The sequence below is a fragment of the Euleptes europaea genome, chromosome 21 (assembly GCF_029931775.1).
Source record: "Euleptes europaea isolate rEulEur1 chromosome 21, rEulEur1.hap1, whole genome shotgun sequence".
NCBI lineage: Eukaryota > Metazoa > Chordata > Lepidosauria > Squamata > Sphaerodactylidae > Euleptes > Euleptes europaea.
In genome coordinates this window covers 4,389,097-4,404,356 of record NC_079332.1, presented here as the reverse complement: position 1 = coordinate 4,404,356, position 15,260 = coordinate 4,389,097, and the positions used below count along the sequence as shown (strand labels likewise).

At 50.5% G+C, this 15,260-nt stretch overlaps 1 protein-coding gene across 1 annotated transcript in view; it reads left to right on the top strand.

Moving 5' to 3' along the window:
• The first annotated feature begins 4,247 nt into the window (after positions 1 to 4,247).
• The window catches only part of RAB40C (RAB40C, member RAS oncogene family), a 29,079-nt gene continuing 18,066 nt past the window's right edge, over positions 4,248 to 15,260 (top strand). Inside the window, exon 1 of the mRNA XM_056866268.1 lies at positions 4,248 to 4,449. Coding sequence (XP_056722246.1) covers positions 4,296 to 4,449 — 154 coding nt within the window. The 5' untranslated portion in view covers positions 4,248 to 4,295. The remainder of the gene's footprint in view (positions 4,450 to 15,260) is intronic.

Genomic DNA, 15,260 nt, shown 5'->3' with positions numbered 1-15,260 from the left:
GTGGGCGCAGCCTCAGGCTGGGGTCTTGGGAGACCCGGATTCGAATCCCCCCCCCACTCGGCGTGACGATTGCTCTGCGGGAATGCAACCTTAGGCCCAGTTGCAGGTGACCCGGCAAGCATGCCCAGGGCTCCAGTTTATAGGCTGACGGATTTATTGCGGCGGGAAATCAGCACCCACTTCCATCAAGCTTCCTGCATTGCGCAGGGGGGGGGGGTTGGACTAGATGACCCTGGGGGATCCCATCCAACGCTATGGATCTATGAAAGGCCCCAATGCGAGTCTCGTTCCACGACTCTCCCGTTTCCAGGGAACAAAATTAAGATTTTATTGCTTTTTATTGTTCACAAGGTCCTGGGGCGTGTACGTGCGTGTAAAAAGAGAGTCTCTCTCCCACCCCACCCCATGGCCTCCCCAAACCCACCCGCAGGGCATCCTTCGCCGCCCTCGCACTACAATGCCCAGCCTGCCCCGCGCGGCGCAGAGGCGCGGCGCGGTGTATGCTGGGAGAGGTAGTCCCTTCGCGGAGGGAGGGGGGGAGAAACCGCCCGCCTCCTTTCTAGTTCCCGATTGGAGGAGGAGGAGGAGGAGGCGAGAAGGAACGGCCAACCAGGGAAGAGCCCCGGGCGGGGAGGGCGGGCGCGGCGTTGGAGTGGCAGGAGCGGTGGCCTGTGAGGCGTCGGGGCGGCGTCTGAGGGAAGGGAGGAGGCGGCGGCCTGCGGGGCTCGGTCCGTAGTCCCGGACGGCGGCGGCGGCGGCGGAGGTCCCTGTGCGGCGCCGTAAGTCTTCGTAGGTTTTTGACAGCCCTCCCCCCCCCCACATTTCCGTAGCGAGAGAAGAATGACGTTTCTGCCCCCCCTCCTTCCCATGGTGCACCTCTTTGCCTCCCTTTAACCCCCCTCCCCAGGCATCAATATCCCCCCTCCCCCCCCCCAAGACAAACGCCCAGTCCGGCCCTTGAGGCCTCGTCCCCTTTTTCTCCTACCGTTTGTGTAAGGGAGGGGGGCGATTCACACGTGCATCATGCGTGTCAGGGAGAGGAAAGGGGGTACGCGATTGGGCTGGATGCGCATGTGTGTGTTGTCCGTGCAGGATGGATGGATATATAGGGGAGGGGGGCGATTCACACGTGCATCATGCGTGTCAGGGAGAGGAAAGGGGGTACGCGATTGGGCTGGATGCGCATGTGTGTGTTGTCCGTGCAATATAGATAGATATATAGGGGAGGGGGCGATTCACACGTGCATCATGCGTGTCAGGGAGGGGCTACGCAATATACATATATAGGGGAGGGGGGCGATTCACACGTGCATCATGCGTGTCAGGGAGAGGAAAGGGGGTACGCGATTGGGCTGGATGCGCATGTGTGTGTTGTCCGTGCAATATAGATAGATATATAGGGGAGGGGGGCGATTCACACGTGCATCATGCGTGTCAGGGAGAGGAAAGGGGATATGCGATTGGGCTGGATGCACATGCGTGTGTTGTCTGTGCAATACACATATATATTTACCTTTTTGTGTGTGTGTGTATGCTGGGTGTAGTATTGTTATATTTATATGTGGTTGTTGTTTTTTTCTAGATATCTGTTTGTGCAGTATGTAACGCATGTTATAATGGTGCATGTATTAAATATGTATGCCTACAAATCTTATTTGATGGGGTGCTCAGCATGACACACTACCCCCCCCTCCTCCCCACACTCACACACACATGCTTGAAGGAAAATATGACTGGTGTTCAAATTACTCCTCCACCAGAACCGTGGCAGACTCTGAATGTGGGCCTGAGTGATTTGTTGGTGAGATATTGCAAAACTCTTCTCCTTCCCTGTCCGTTTTACTCCAGAAATACTGCGTTAGAGGGGATGTTGTGAAATTATGTGTTTATGCATATTCGCATGCAGGTCTGTAGTTTTGCCGTGGTAGCTGAGTTTGTCTTATGCGTATCGGCGTGGAGCCTCTCATACACTGGACGAAATATCAGAATGGGTGCGGGTGTCAAAATGAGTCCCCTCCCCACACCTAAACTGAACGTGGAGAGTCTTGTCCGAGTAATCTGTTTGAATTGCAGTGAGAACTCCCCGCCCCAATTCACCCTTGTGTTAGAGGGGTCGCTGTGATCCTCTGGGGCAGTTTTCATCATGCATGTAAGTCATGTTGTTGCTGTCAAGTGATGATCGTTTGTGCGGGTGAACCTGTCCTCAGGAAGGAAGACCATAATAACAGCTGTCTCTTCTTTCTGCCCCCCCAATCATCCTTCATTTGCCTTCCTTATGCCCCCCTTCTGTTTATTTGTCTGAGTCCCACTCTTGACCCAATACTTGTGTGTGTGTGTGTTAGGTGCCGTCAAGTCGCTTCGGACCCATGGCGACCCTATGAATCAATGTCCTCCAAAATGTCCTGCCTTTGACAGCCGTGCTCAGATCTTGCAAATTGAGGGCCGTGGCTTACTTTATTGAGTCCATCCATCTCTTGTTGGGTCTTCCTCTTTTCCTGCTGCCCTCCACTTTTCCTAGCATGACAGTCTTTTCCAGTGATCCTTGTCTTCTCATAATGTGACCAAACTACGACAGGCTCAGTTTAGTCATTTTAGCTTCTAGGGTCAGTTCAGGCTTGATTTGATCTATAACCCACTGATTTGTGTGTTTTGTTTTGTTTTGGCCGTCCACGGTATCTGTAACCCTCTCCTCCAACACCACATTTCAAAGGAATCTACTTTCTTCCTATCAGTACTTAGGGTCAGGCTTTGTTTAACCTAATTTACGTAATGATCTCCCAGCGGCTTCACAAGGGCCCTTATCTTAGATGTGTTTATTCCTTGGCTCTCCGATCACTTGCCAGACCGCTCTCCAGATTCACACTGACAAGTAGCAGGGTTTGTTAGAATTCCCATCTTGCTTATAATTGTGCATAGACAGATGAAGGCTGGAGAAAGGGACTTATCATTGATTAGAAAGAGGTGGCTATAAAGGCACATTGACAGCGTCTTCCATGAACTCTCCTAAATCTTCCTGCTCTTTTCCTCTTCCTGATCCTTGGTTCTGAGGTTTTTCCTCTGGTAATCAGGAATCTTGGTCTTTGTATCAAGACAACACACATACCCCTTTCATTTGTCCTGGCTCTATTCCTTTACTGACGTCTTTTCTTGTGTGGCTGATGGCTGTCCCCTGATGTCTGGATACTCTCCCTTGCATGAGGCATGCCACGGCATACTGTTCTTTTCCTCGGTAATCCTGAACCACCTTTTTGCATTTGCGAGATTATAATTCACGTCAGCGATCGCGGCTCTCATAAACCCGCCTTGAAAGGCTAGGGACGATTCACCTTCAGACTGCTTGCAAACGGCCCTGCTTGCAAACACAGCAAGGGGGAGGGAAGTCTGTTAAGACTGGATTAATGGAAATTTGCTGCCCTGCACACACCCGCTCTTTCCAGAACTGTGGTGCTCTACTTTCAGAGGAGGAAGAGAAAAAAAGATTGGGTGGGGCGAGGGAATTAACATTACGTTGATGTCTTCTGAATTCTGATTAGCCACTTTATTGATCTAGGAAGTGAAATCTAGTAGACGCCATCCCTTTTTCTGAACGTATGTGCTCCCGTCGTGGTTTTAGAGAGATGCACGCCTGTGGACTGAGGAAAGGGGAGGGGGTGTTGAAAGAGAGTGTAAGAAGGTAGCAATTTCAGTGGATTAAAACTGCAGCGTGGCATTGCAGGTGGCGTCCCAATTCTTTGATCTGGGAACAATCTCTTCCTTGATCGGGGAGCGGCTATCCTGACACCCAGCCGGCCTTGTTGCGCGTGTTTATATCGAAGACGCCAATCCTTTCTGGCTAGGTGAGCTAGGTGAAGGGTAGATTTATAGGAGTGCTTTTGCCGTCACTGGCCTTATGCCTCCACCCCCGACCCCCGCCTGCGGGTCGGTTACTATTTGTGTACGCATGTGAATAATGGTACAGCCTTTGGCACTTACCCTGAGCGTTTGGCAGCCAAAAGAATTTAAACTGTGAATGTTCTTCCTGATCATTTAGAAGGAGCTAGAAGAAACAAAGCAAGTAGGCAACCTTTTTCTTTTTTCTCCCTTTCAGGATCCAAGCATATTTTGACAGAAGATTGCTTTGCAAAGGATGGAAGGCCTGCTGGGATAAGAATTGTCAACCTCTGCTTTCTGCCCACCTTTGGAGGGATTTTAAACTATCCTAATTCGCCCGAGATTGCCTCGGAAAGTTTCGTCTTGTCTTGGCGTGCCTCTCAGCCTGCTTGCGCATTTAGTATGCGGATTGCACCTCTTCACTAATGAGAGGGAGGATGGGGACCCAGGGCAGTCCGGTCAAGAGCTATGACTATCTGCTCAAGTTCTTGTTGGTGGGAGACAGCGACGTGGGCAAGGGAGAAATCCTAGAGAGCCTTCAAGACGGAGCGTCGGAATCGCCCTACGCCTACAGCAACGGTAAGCTTTTCGAAATAAAGGACAATATTCTGTGCTAATTGGGAATGGGAACGTTTCGTTTCTAGGATGTGGCTTTGGGGTCTGCTGGAAGCCTAAATCTGTAGGACGTCGGTGGGTACAGTGCAGTGCCTGATCGTGTTTACAAGGTGGAGTTCTGAGGTGCATGCCCAAAAAACAGCTAGACTCGCTCAGTTTTCCTGAATCTGGGAAGTGGGGCACAGTGTTCAATCCTGCTCCCCTTCTGTACGACTGAAGCCCTTTTTTTATTTTTGAAAAATCAGAATCCTGACAGGCCAAGAGCAGTCGCCGAGGGGTAGCCCCGTTAGTCTGACGTCGCAAAACGCAGCAAAAGTCCAGCAGCACCTTAAAAGATTAGCCATGTTCATTTCAGCCCGAGCTCTCGTGAATTGTGTCGCGAGCCTATAATTAAGAGCCGAGGCGTAGCCCTGCGCTTTCCCCCTTCCATCTTTCTGGAGTAGTTAAGACTGTCACGCCGCCTGGCAGGGACGGTGTCCCGTGGTGCTGTGCAATCTGTCACAGCTCTCTCTAGCCATCTTCAATCCAGAATGATGGCCCCCGGAGGGGCTCCGCAGCAGCAAGTGAGCTTCTCTACCCGCTCCGGTCCTGGGGCTTTTATACTCACCGCCTGACGCGTATTCTGGAAGCCGAGAGCTCGTGAGGCTCCAACGAGGCGTGATGGCAACACTGGTTCAAACCCAGACCTGCTCCAATTACAAACCGAGCAGCAAGGTGTACGGTTTTTCAAAGCAAAATGGGCATGCGGGGAAAAGGTGCTGTGTAGCCAACGTGGATTCTCCCAGTGCTTTTTGTTTCCTCTTTCCCTGTGCCGTTTTCCCCTCGCCAGTCTCATTTGTTGACTGGAAATTGACTGGGGATAAAAGCACCTAGGAGAACAGATGCTGGAGGTGATAGAATCGCAGGCAGCAGGAGGCTTCTGTGGACCATGCCCTCTTGCACTCCCTCTTTTGTTCTGAATTTCCCCCCTTCCCAGTCCTCTGGTTTATAAGAGATTTGAGCAGACCCAGGTTTAAACCGAACCATCTGCCTTTACTCAGCTTCCACCTTCACAGAGCCCTCGATGTTCGCTGATCCTGCAAAGCCACTGGTCTGGTGTATGTTCAAATTGCCGAAGGTGGAGAGAGTGGCGTGAAGGAATCAGGCGGGGTTACGTAGAACCGTATTCACTGGCAAATTGGTTATGGTGGATCAAAAACAGCATGCTATTGGAGTTGTCCGTTTGGTCTGCGATTGTGTGTTATGTGTGTAAAGCGCTGCCAAGTCTTGCAGCTGACTTATGGCGACCCCTTCTGGGGTTTGCAAGGCAAGAGACTTCACAGAGGTGGTTTGCCAGTGCCTTCCTCTGCATCACAACCCTGGTATTCCTTGGTGGTCCCCCATCCAAATACTAACAAATGGCTGACCCTGCTTAGCTTCCGAGATCTGACGAGATTGGGCTATAACCATGCTGCCTTCCCTCCCCCGGCAGGTTAAGGGCACTTTAAACATCTTATTTCTTAAAATTTAAAAACGGCTACTCAGCAAATACTTTTTGGAGTGGTTAAGCATAAATTCAGCATGAGTACAGTAAGGTTAGAGTCAAAATATCCAAAGCCGTGAGTGAGTATCAAAAAAAAAATCTAATGACAATCTTATCAGGTAGGGTCGGTGCTAAAATATGTTCGAGGACAGTGGCTGTCTGAAGTTCCAGAAGAAGAAGAAGAGTTTGTTTTTTAGATGCTGACTTTCTCTGCCACTTAAGGGAGAATCAAACCGTCTTATAATCCCCCTCCCCCTCCCCACAACAGACATCCTGTGAGGTAGGTGAGGCTGAGAGAACTGAGACTAGCCCAAGGTTACCAAGCTGGCTTCGTGTGTAGGAGCGGGGAAACAAATCCCGTTCACCAGATTAGCTTCCGCCGCTCATGTGGAGGAGTGGGGAACCAAACCCCGTTCTCCAGATCAGACGCCACTGCTCCAAAGGTCTTTTTATGTCTCCTAAAGATGACAGGGCAGGGAGGGAATATGATTGCCGTCCCGGCTGCTGCTGAGACAGGCTCGGCACCTGCAGCTTCTTTGGGGAAAGCCAGCGAGAGGAGCCGTCAGCGCCATGCCCAGTTCCGTACCCAGGACGGCATCGGCTTAGCGGTGTGTCAGGGACGGCGATGCGTGGTCCATCGACAACCCTTTTGCTTCTTCTGCAAATAAAATCCTCCGCCTCAAACCCAAACAGGCATGCGGCTAAACCCTCACATCTCTTCCTGTCATCTCTGCTGCTGCTATCTTAGATAGTGAGCCTTCATTTTTGTATACTGTCCTTTTGGGACAGGCATTTGGGGTGGGGCCATGGCTCAGTGGTAGAGTATCTTCTTGGCATGCAGAAGGTCCCAGGTTCAATCCCCGGCATCTCCAGTTAAAGGGACTAGGCGAGTAGGTGATGTGAAAGACCCCTGCCTGAGACCCTGGAGAGCTGCTGCCGGCCTGAGTAGACAATACTGACTTAGATGGACCAAGGGTCTGATTCAATATAAGGCAGCTTCATGTGTTCATTTATGTAAACACAAATTTTGTCATTGTTGGAAATGGCCCAAGAATTCAGACACTGGATCGGGCGCTTTGGGGTTCGTTGACTTTCTGGGAGTTGAACAAATTTCACCATTTCAGAATGAAACGTTTTCTAAAAACCAACTAGGGCGAAGCCGGTGTCGTCGTGAGCTTTTCTGACTTGCCTGTTCTTGTCCTCTGCTGCTAACGGAGGTGAACCTCTGAGTTTGGTAGCTTATTAGCCGCTGTTTGTTTGTGTCATAGTTCACTGTCATCTGCGGTTAGCGCTGGCAACTTCGAGCTACCAGCCGGGCTGCAAGAGGCTTCTGTTCCCTTTAAATCTGAAGCCCAAAGGCCTTTTAATTCTGCATCCCAAACCACTGCACGAAAACATGACGGCAGGCCTCTTGTGCAAAACCTGTGGCCTGCTGAAGGCATCCTCGTGGTTCATTTCCACTCATAACTCTGGCCCTTTCCCCGTATTTAGTAAGAGTTACCCCCGTCCCAGGACATTTCTAGAAGAAATTAGAGAGTCCGTTGGGTAATCTGCTCCCAGTGATAGAGATGCCTCTGCCTCTTGCTGAACCCATCCCAGAAGAAAAAAGTAAACTTTTGTGAAGTGTTGTAGAAAGCCGTCGTCGTTCTCCCGAACAGCAGCTGTTGGAATTCCCAAATATAAAACGGCTAGTCTTGCAAGGTGGGCCACTAAAACAACTAGAACATTCTGAAATACTTGTAGTGGCATCCTTATGGCCAGGGCTTCCCTGGGGGATGGCGTGAAGAATGAATCCTCTGGTTTTTCATTTGTGGCTTCGGCTTTGATAGCCGACTGTACGCAGAGAGCTAGGTGACCTTCCCAGAAATGCAGATGTTAGTCTCTTTCCGCACACCGCTGATATTGGTATGGCTGTCCTGGGTTACCGTCGCTCCTGCACGAGCATGGATGCGCATGCACGCAAGGCTAACAAAAGCAGCATTAGGAGTTAATTTTTTTGCTCGTTGCCGCTTCTGGTTTTCATTACTTAACATTGCGGTGGCTTTTTCTCCCTCCTTGGCAGTGAGCCACTGCTTTTTCACAAATACTGTTGAGCCTCCAGGAAGGGGGGGAAAAACGCAATCCTTGGCTTGCATCACATGGCCGCGAAGCATATAGGTAGGTGGGGGGAGGCAAATATAATCCGCGGAGGCCTAGAGAGCACTGGGAGAGAGGTCTGAAGCTGCTTCGCTTCCCTTCTGTCCCCCACCCCGGCCAGCATGGTGTAGTGGTTAAGAGCGGTGGTTTGGAGCGGTGGTCTCTGACCTGGAGAACCGGGCTTGATTCCCCACTCCTCCCCATGAGCGGCGGAGGCTAATCTGGTGAACTGGGTTGGTTTCCCCACTCCTACACACGAAGCCAGCTGGGTGACCTTGGGCTAGTCACACTCTCTCAGCCTCACCTACCTCACAGGGTGTCTGTTGTGGGGAGGGGAAGGGATGGTGGTTGTAAGCCGGTTCAGTTCTTCCTTAAGTGGTAGAGAAAGTCGGCATATAAAAACCAACTCTTCTTCTTCTTCTTGGTCCTGTTCCCTTTAGTGTTTGATGAAGTGGTCCGCTCATCTCTGGAAGCCCATCTTCCTGTGGGAGAGCTCAAGGCGGACCATCCCGGAGAGGAGTTGTCGAGTGCAGCTTTCCCACACGCGCCCTACCCCACCCCCACCCCCACCCCGTGGAAGGAGCAGAGTCTCAAGTCAATGATGTCGCAAACCCCCAGCCTTGTAGCTCCTACTGTATCTGCTGGCCCTTCTCCAGCAACTGAAAAAATAATAATCCTGTCCAGGTTTTTTTTTTTTTTGGTTTTGGGATTACTGCCCTATTCTTTGTACACAAGGGAAGGGCTGAGTCATCCCTAAGTCTTCGTCCTTTTCCCTGGCCTGTTTGGCAGAGCGTCCTGCGGCGCAGCTAGGTGATGAGGGGTTTGGCAGGAATTAACCCGGAGCAGGGTTCAGGAGAAAGGAGCCCCGTGGCGCAGAGTGGTAAACTGCAGTACCGCAGTCCAAGTTCTGCTCACGACCTGAGTTCGATCCCTACAGAAGTCGGTTTCAGGTAGCCAGCTCAAGGTCGACTCAGCCTTTCGAGGTCGGTAAAATGAGGACCCAGCTTGCTGGGGGTAAAGGGAAGACGGCTGGGGAAGGCACTGGCAAACCACACCGTAAAACAGAGTCTGCATAGGAAACGTCGGGATGTGACGTCACCCTATGGGTCAGTAAAGACCTGGTGCTTGCACAGGGGACCAACTTTACCTTTAGGGTTCAGAAGGGATCTCCCCCCACTCCATGTGCCAGCTTTAGAATGCTTGCCATGCTTTCTCACGAGAGAAGCCGCTGCGGCTGACTGGAGATCCCTTTAGGTGGGAATGCCGTGTAAACAGGGGTTTTATGGTTCAAAACTCCGTAGAGAGGAGGAGACAGTTTATTCTGCGTTGAACGCAACCTCAGGGAGTCATGAACTGGAGTAGTTCAGCTAGTTTTTGCATCGAACAGGCATGTGGCGCTTTGTTAACCTTGGCTGTGAAAAGCGTGAGCTTTCTACAAAGAGGGAAGGGGCTGTGGTACCAGGACCAGGCGTCTGCTTGACGCGCCAGAGGTTGAGTCCTCGGCGTCGCCATCTGAAAGGATCAGGTCACAGGTAATGCGAAAGGCCTCGACCTGAGATCCGCTTCTTGCCAGAGGAGACAGTGCTGATTTGACAGACCAGAGGTCCGAGTGGGCATAAGGCGGCTACATGTGTGATCATGCATTTACTGGAGGAGGTTGCAATTATGAACATTGACGGTTTGTTTTGTTTCTCTCCTGTCTGGCTATTATTCTGTCCGGTAGCTCTCCGCTCGCCCCGGCCTCGATAGGCCAGGCTGGCCCGATCTTGTGAGATCTCAGAAGCTAAGCCAGGTCTACCTGGGCTAGTATTTGGATAGGAGACCTCCAGGGAATACCAGGGTCCTGAGGCGGAGGCAGGCAATGGCAAACCACCTCTGAACGTCTCTTGACTTGAAAAGCCTGCTGGGTTGCCATAAGTCAGCTGTGACTTGAGGGCCAGAAAAAGAAGAACTCTGCTTCCTCCCCACCCCAGTCCCTAGTACATTTCTAGCCACCAGGGCTCATAATTTGATACGAAAACTGTCATGGTAAGGGTACTCTACCTGATGCACAAATGTACCTGTGGGGGCTCCGTCGCACAAATGTGCACAAATGTACCTGTGTCACCTCTTAAGTCCATCACGGCAAAGCTTCTCAGCCTGTGCTTTATTATACAGTTGCAACGTTATCAGAAAAGAAGCCAATACGTAGGAAGCATTGCTTGTTGTTAACCTCTTGTTTGATGTGAGCACTTTGATTCATTTGGGGGGGGAGCAAGGGAAAACGCTTCCAACAAATTGCTGGATCCGTTGGGTTTAAATCCGCAAATTCATGCTTTAGCACAGGGCCGGGAGAAACCCAGTCCCCCTCCCCCTTTAGCAGAGCACCCGTAAACGTGACTCTTTCACCGAGGAAACAGGATAATCTAGGCAGCCGTGTGCATGGTGGGCCCAGCAACTAGACCGGGTTTGTTCCCAGCCTGGGTAGCAGCCTTCTTTCCGTTCTCAAAGAACCGAGTGCAAAACCGAGCTTTGGATTTGGGGGCAGGGGCGGAGTGGCACCTTTGCCTCTTTTGTACTGCTGTTCTGTTATCCACGCGCCAAACGACAAGACTTCCCCCCCCCTCCTCATCTCTAGTTTGAAGATGGAGGTTGGTCGATTAATATTAACTCAGCGCCACGAAGACGTGTCGCTGCGACACTGTTAGGGCCGTTGCGCGTGAGACTAAAGGCAATGATGTTCTCGAGCTCCGTGGAGCGTGGCGAAACGGGGCCAAACGTTTTGGCGACGGAGTCCTGCTGTTGTGATTTCTCCCATCGCCGGGGAATGAATCAACCCGCAGCGCTCCAGAGTGGAATCACGCACACGGCTGAAAAGGGACACGAAGGCAATTGCTTCATCTGTTCTCCTCGCAGTCCCTTCAAGGAAAAGTTGTGCTGTTGCCGAGCTCGGATGACTTTGACACAATGCCCAAAGAATCTGGGAGGAAGCCCTCGCCTCCCCGGCTCTGGGTCTCTCGCCTGGCTTATTGGACCGCCTTCCTGTCCTCTTGCTTATTTCGTGGTTCTACATCTTATTGATTCCTCCAGCTCCTGGATTGCACAGGTGACAGCTGAATGATTTGCTGTTGAGAAGCAGTGATGCGATATACAGTGAACTTCGTTTTGGTCCTCTCGTGTTTGGCATACAGCTGTCTTCAGCACTACAGTTAAATAACAGGTTTAGCATCGAACAGAGTGGTGCAAACAGCATCTAGTTGTGATGCCTCTGCTGTCGGCGAGGGGTTTGGTGCCCCTCTGACTATTGAAGCAGGTGTGAGCCTTCCTTGAGTGGGACCTGGTTTTGCCTGCCCCATTTGCATTTCCGGGATAGTTTCTGAAAAGAGAGGCTTATTTGGGGCCTTTTGGCCAGTCTTTCCAGCCAAAACGAATTTGACCTTGTGTCTTAAGTCAAAAGGCGAGGAGAGGCTGCTGTCATGGTTTCAAGCTGGTGACTCTGAAGGGAACATAACCTAAGTCAGTTGAGGTGGGTGACGTACTAGATCCTTGTCAGGTGATCTCTTGGGCTGTCTGGTGAAATCAGTGTTGCTCAGTTCCCTAATGTGTAGATCTAAAAGTTCCAGGGAAGATTGCTTCTTCTGTTTTGTTCTTTGCAGCCAAGAGATGAAAATACTGTTTTGCACCAAGAGACTTTTGAAAGATACAGGAGGGAATAAGTGTTTTTTTTGCCAAACGTTTGGAAGAATCATCTCAGATATATTGCTTGGGTAAAGAGATGTCCAAGAGCCCCGTGGCGCAGAGTGGTCAGCTGCAGTACTGCAGTCCAAGCCCTGCTCACGACCTGAGCTCGATCCCGATGGAAGTCGGTTTCAGGTAGCCGGCTCGAGGCTGACTCCGCCTTCCATCCTTCCGAGGTCTGTCAAATGAGGACCCAGCTTGCTGGGGGTACAGGGAAGACGACTGGGGAAGGCACTGGCAAACCACCCCGTAAACAAAGTCTGCCTAGTAAACGTCGGGATGTGATGTCACCCCATGGGTCAGGAATGACCCGGTGCTTGCACAGGGGACCTTTACCTTTTTAAAGAGATGTCCATAGACCAGCAAGTGAGCGATGCCACAGTAAATTGTCAGTTCTTGTGTTCACCATCCTAATAACAAACATATCACGGGAGCGTGGATGGAAAGGAATCTCCCTCCCACCGCCGGCTGCCATTAGCAACTGTGCATGTGCTCGTGCAAAGCTACATTCCTGCAAGGTGGAAGGGTCTTTTTCTGTCTGGAGTGGCGTTGAGGATTAACTCTGGAAAGTTGGCCCTCCGGCAGTGTTTGTCGCTGAGGCTTGATGCAGTAGTCAGCGGTTCTTTACTGATTTGTCACGTCTTTGTGTTCTCCTGAACACTTCCTGTAGAAATTCTATTTTGGGTCTCCATCCGCATGTTGGCTTTGGAAGTGTGCGCCGGTCCGAGCTGTTCCAGCCTAGCCCCACTGTCTCATTGAAGCAAGCAGACCGTATTTAGGGACCGCAAGGAAAGCCTGTCTTGAGTCCCTCGTTCTGTACCAGCCTTCCTATGTGCGTGCGATAAAGCAGTCTTCTAGCTCTTAAAGCTGTGAAAGGATGCCCCTAAAGGTACACACGGTTTCTGGCAGCAATTCAGAAACCCCAGAGCGTTGTTTCTCTTGTAGGGAATCCTAACCAACTCGGCGGGGGGGCGGGGAGGAAAGGAAAAATAACGCTTGGATGATGGAGAGCATCAGGATTTGGTTTGTGATCAAGGATGATACCCCTGTACGTCTGAGTGCCTGGAATTAAGCAAATTAACAGTTAAGTAAAATACTGCAGTGTGAGATCATCCGCAAAGACCGTTCAAGCACTGAAGCGGACGGAAAACGTCGCAGCTCGTCTCCAGCCAGGAATTATGTACAGCACATAGAGCCGATTCGCAAGGCCAGTTCACCGCCTGCTAATCCCGACATTTATTTTATTTGTTTATATTTATTTTAAAGCCTTTATTAGCCACCTCTCTTCCTCACGCAGAGCGTGCCAAAATCCATGGAACCAAAATGTATTCTCGCGATTTAGGGCTGCTTTCATCAAATGAAAACCGCCTTCAGCTGCCTCCAAAAGAAGGCAAGTGGGGGGGGGCAGGCACACGCCTCCCAGGGGAGGTTGTCCCATCATCGTGGGGCCGCCACCGAAAATGCTGTGGATGAAACCTCCACCTGCCTTTAGACCAAGCCTTCTTTGAATTTTTTTTAAATTAGGAAATGAAGGCTTGGGACCGGGGCTCCTCTGTTGTGATTCCTGTCTATGGAACTCTCGCTGTTTGAGAAGCCCTTTTAATCATTTATACAACGCTTTTGCTTGTTCCAAAGCGTGCTTCATCTGGTTTGGGCCTTAAACGCCACTGAAATGTTTTTATGGTGAGATCCTAAATAGCTTTACGACCTTTTAAGCCCATTGAACTTAGAAGGGTGTAGCCTTGCTTGTGGTGGCACCATGGAACAACTTTGTATTTGTTTCATGACGTGCTTTGGGTCCCCCATTAGGAATTGGAATGTTGTGTGCAGTAAGTGCCGTCAAGTCGCTTCCGACTCATGGCGACCCTATGAATCAAAGTCCTCCAAAATGTCCTCTCTTTGACAGCCTTGCTCAGATCTTGCAAACTGAGGGCCGTGGCTTCCTTTGTGGAGTTAATCCATCTCTTGTTGGGTCTTCCTCTTTTCCTGCTGCCCTCAACGTTTCCTGGCATGATTGTCTTTTGCAGTGACTCTTGTCTTCTCAAAATGTGACCAAAATACCATAGCCTCAGTTTAGTCATTTTAGCTTCCAGGGTCAGTTCAGGCTTGATTTGATCTATAACCCACTGATTTGGTTTTTTGGCGGTCCTCGGTATCTGTAACACTCTCCTCCAACACCACATTTCAAAGGAATCTACTTTCTTCCTATCAGCTTTCTTCAGTGTCCAGCTTTCACACCCATACGCAGTAATAGGGAAGACGATGGCATGAATTAACCTGATCTTGGTGGCCAGTGACACATCCTTAAGAATCTTTTCTAGCTCTAGGAATTGGAATAGCAGGATAGAAAGCTATGAGGGAATGTTTCCTTGGAATACATCCGACGTCCAGAGGATATGCAGCTATTTATCCACGGAAGTAGGGAACAGGAAAAAAAATACGCCATCCTGCCTCCAGTGACCACAGACTGGGGAAACAGAGCACCTTTGGTTGGTCCCCTAACATATTGCTTGAACTTCTAAATTCTTTATCACAGCATGGAAATGCTGGGTTTCACGTCTTCGGTCTGCTTGCCGCACTCAAAACGAAGGGTCTTCCAAAGTGCATATCCTTTCACATTATGACTGGGATGGATATCAAACTGACCTGCGTGCCAAGATTAAAATTTAAATTCTTGGAGAAGGGAACCGATCAAAGGAGAAATTGACCAGATGTTCCTTTTACGGGGGAACTGAACGCGTTGCTGTAATGCGGTGGGTTTAATCGACGAGTTTCCAGTGTCTTTTTTTTTTTTTTTTAGGGCTTTCATCTAAATCTCTCTGTCTACTTCTGGCTTTGCCATCCTCCTATAATTCTGCTCTCTTGGGTCTACAGCAATAAGGCTGGAAATTCTGCTCGCGAGAGGCATCGGTCTTCTCTCCCTCAGCCGCCTTGTTCTCCATGATAATGCCTGGTGTGGAGGGATGGGGAGGCAGCAGCGCAGAGGTCTTTCATGCTGGTCGTACGCAGTGAGATACATAGGAACTAGTTCTAGTTGTACCCCACGCTGCTCAGTAGTTAACTAGTAAAGCCAAGTGTGAGGGAATGATTGGGAAGAGGGGGTCCCTTTCACAGAACCTCAGCCTGGCTGAACCGCATTTGGGAAGTGCTATAATTGGAAGCCTCCATATTTCATCTTTCTGTGGCCGCGGCAAATCTGCACTCTCGCACAGCCGGGGGTCCCTGTAGCAGCAGGGGACGTTTCTTCCTGTTGTTCTCACTCCGTCCTGTTTCGAGGCCCGTAGGGAGCGAACATCCTTTTATAGCCTGAACCCTGCAACCATCTATTTCCTGGTGGAATAGGATGATGATGATGATCTCCTCCCGAAGGGACGCCGTTTCCCGTACTGCTCCGGAGTAG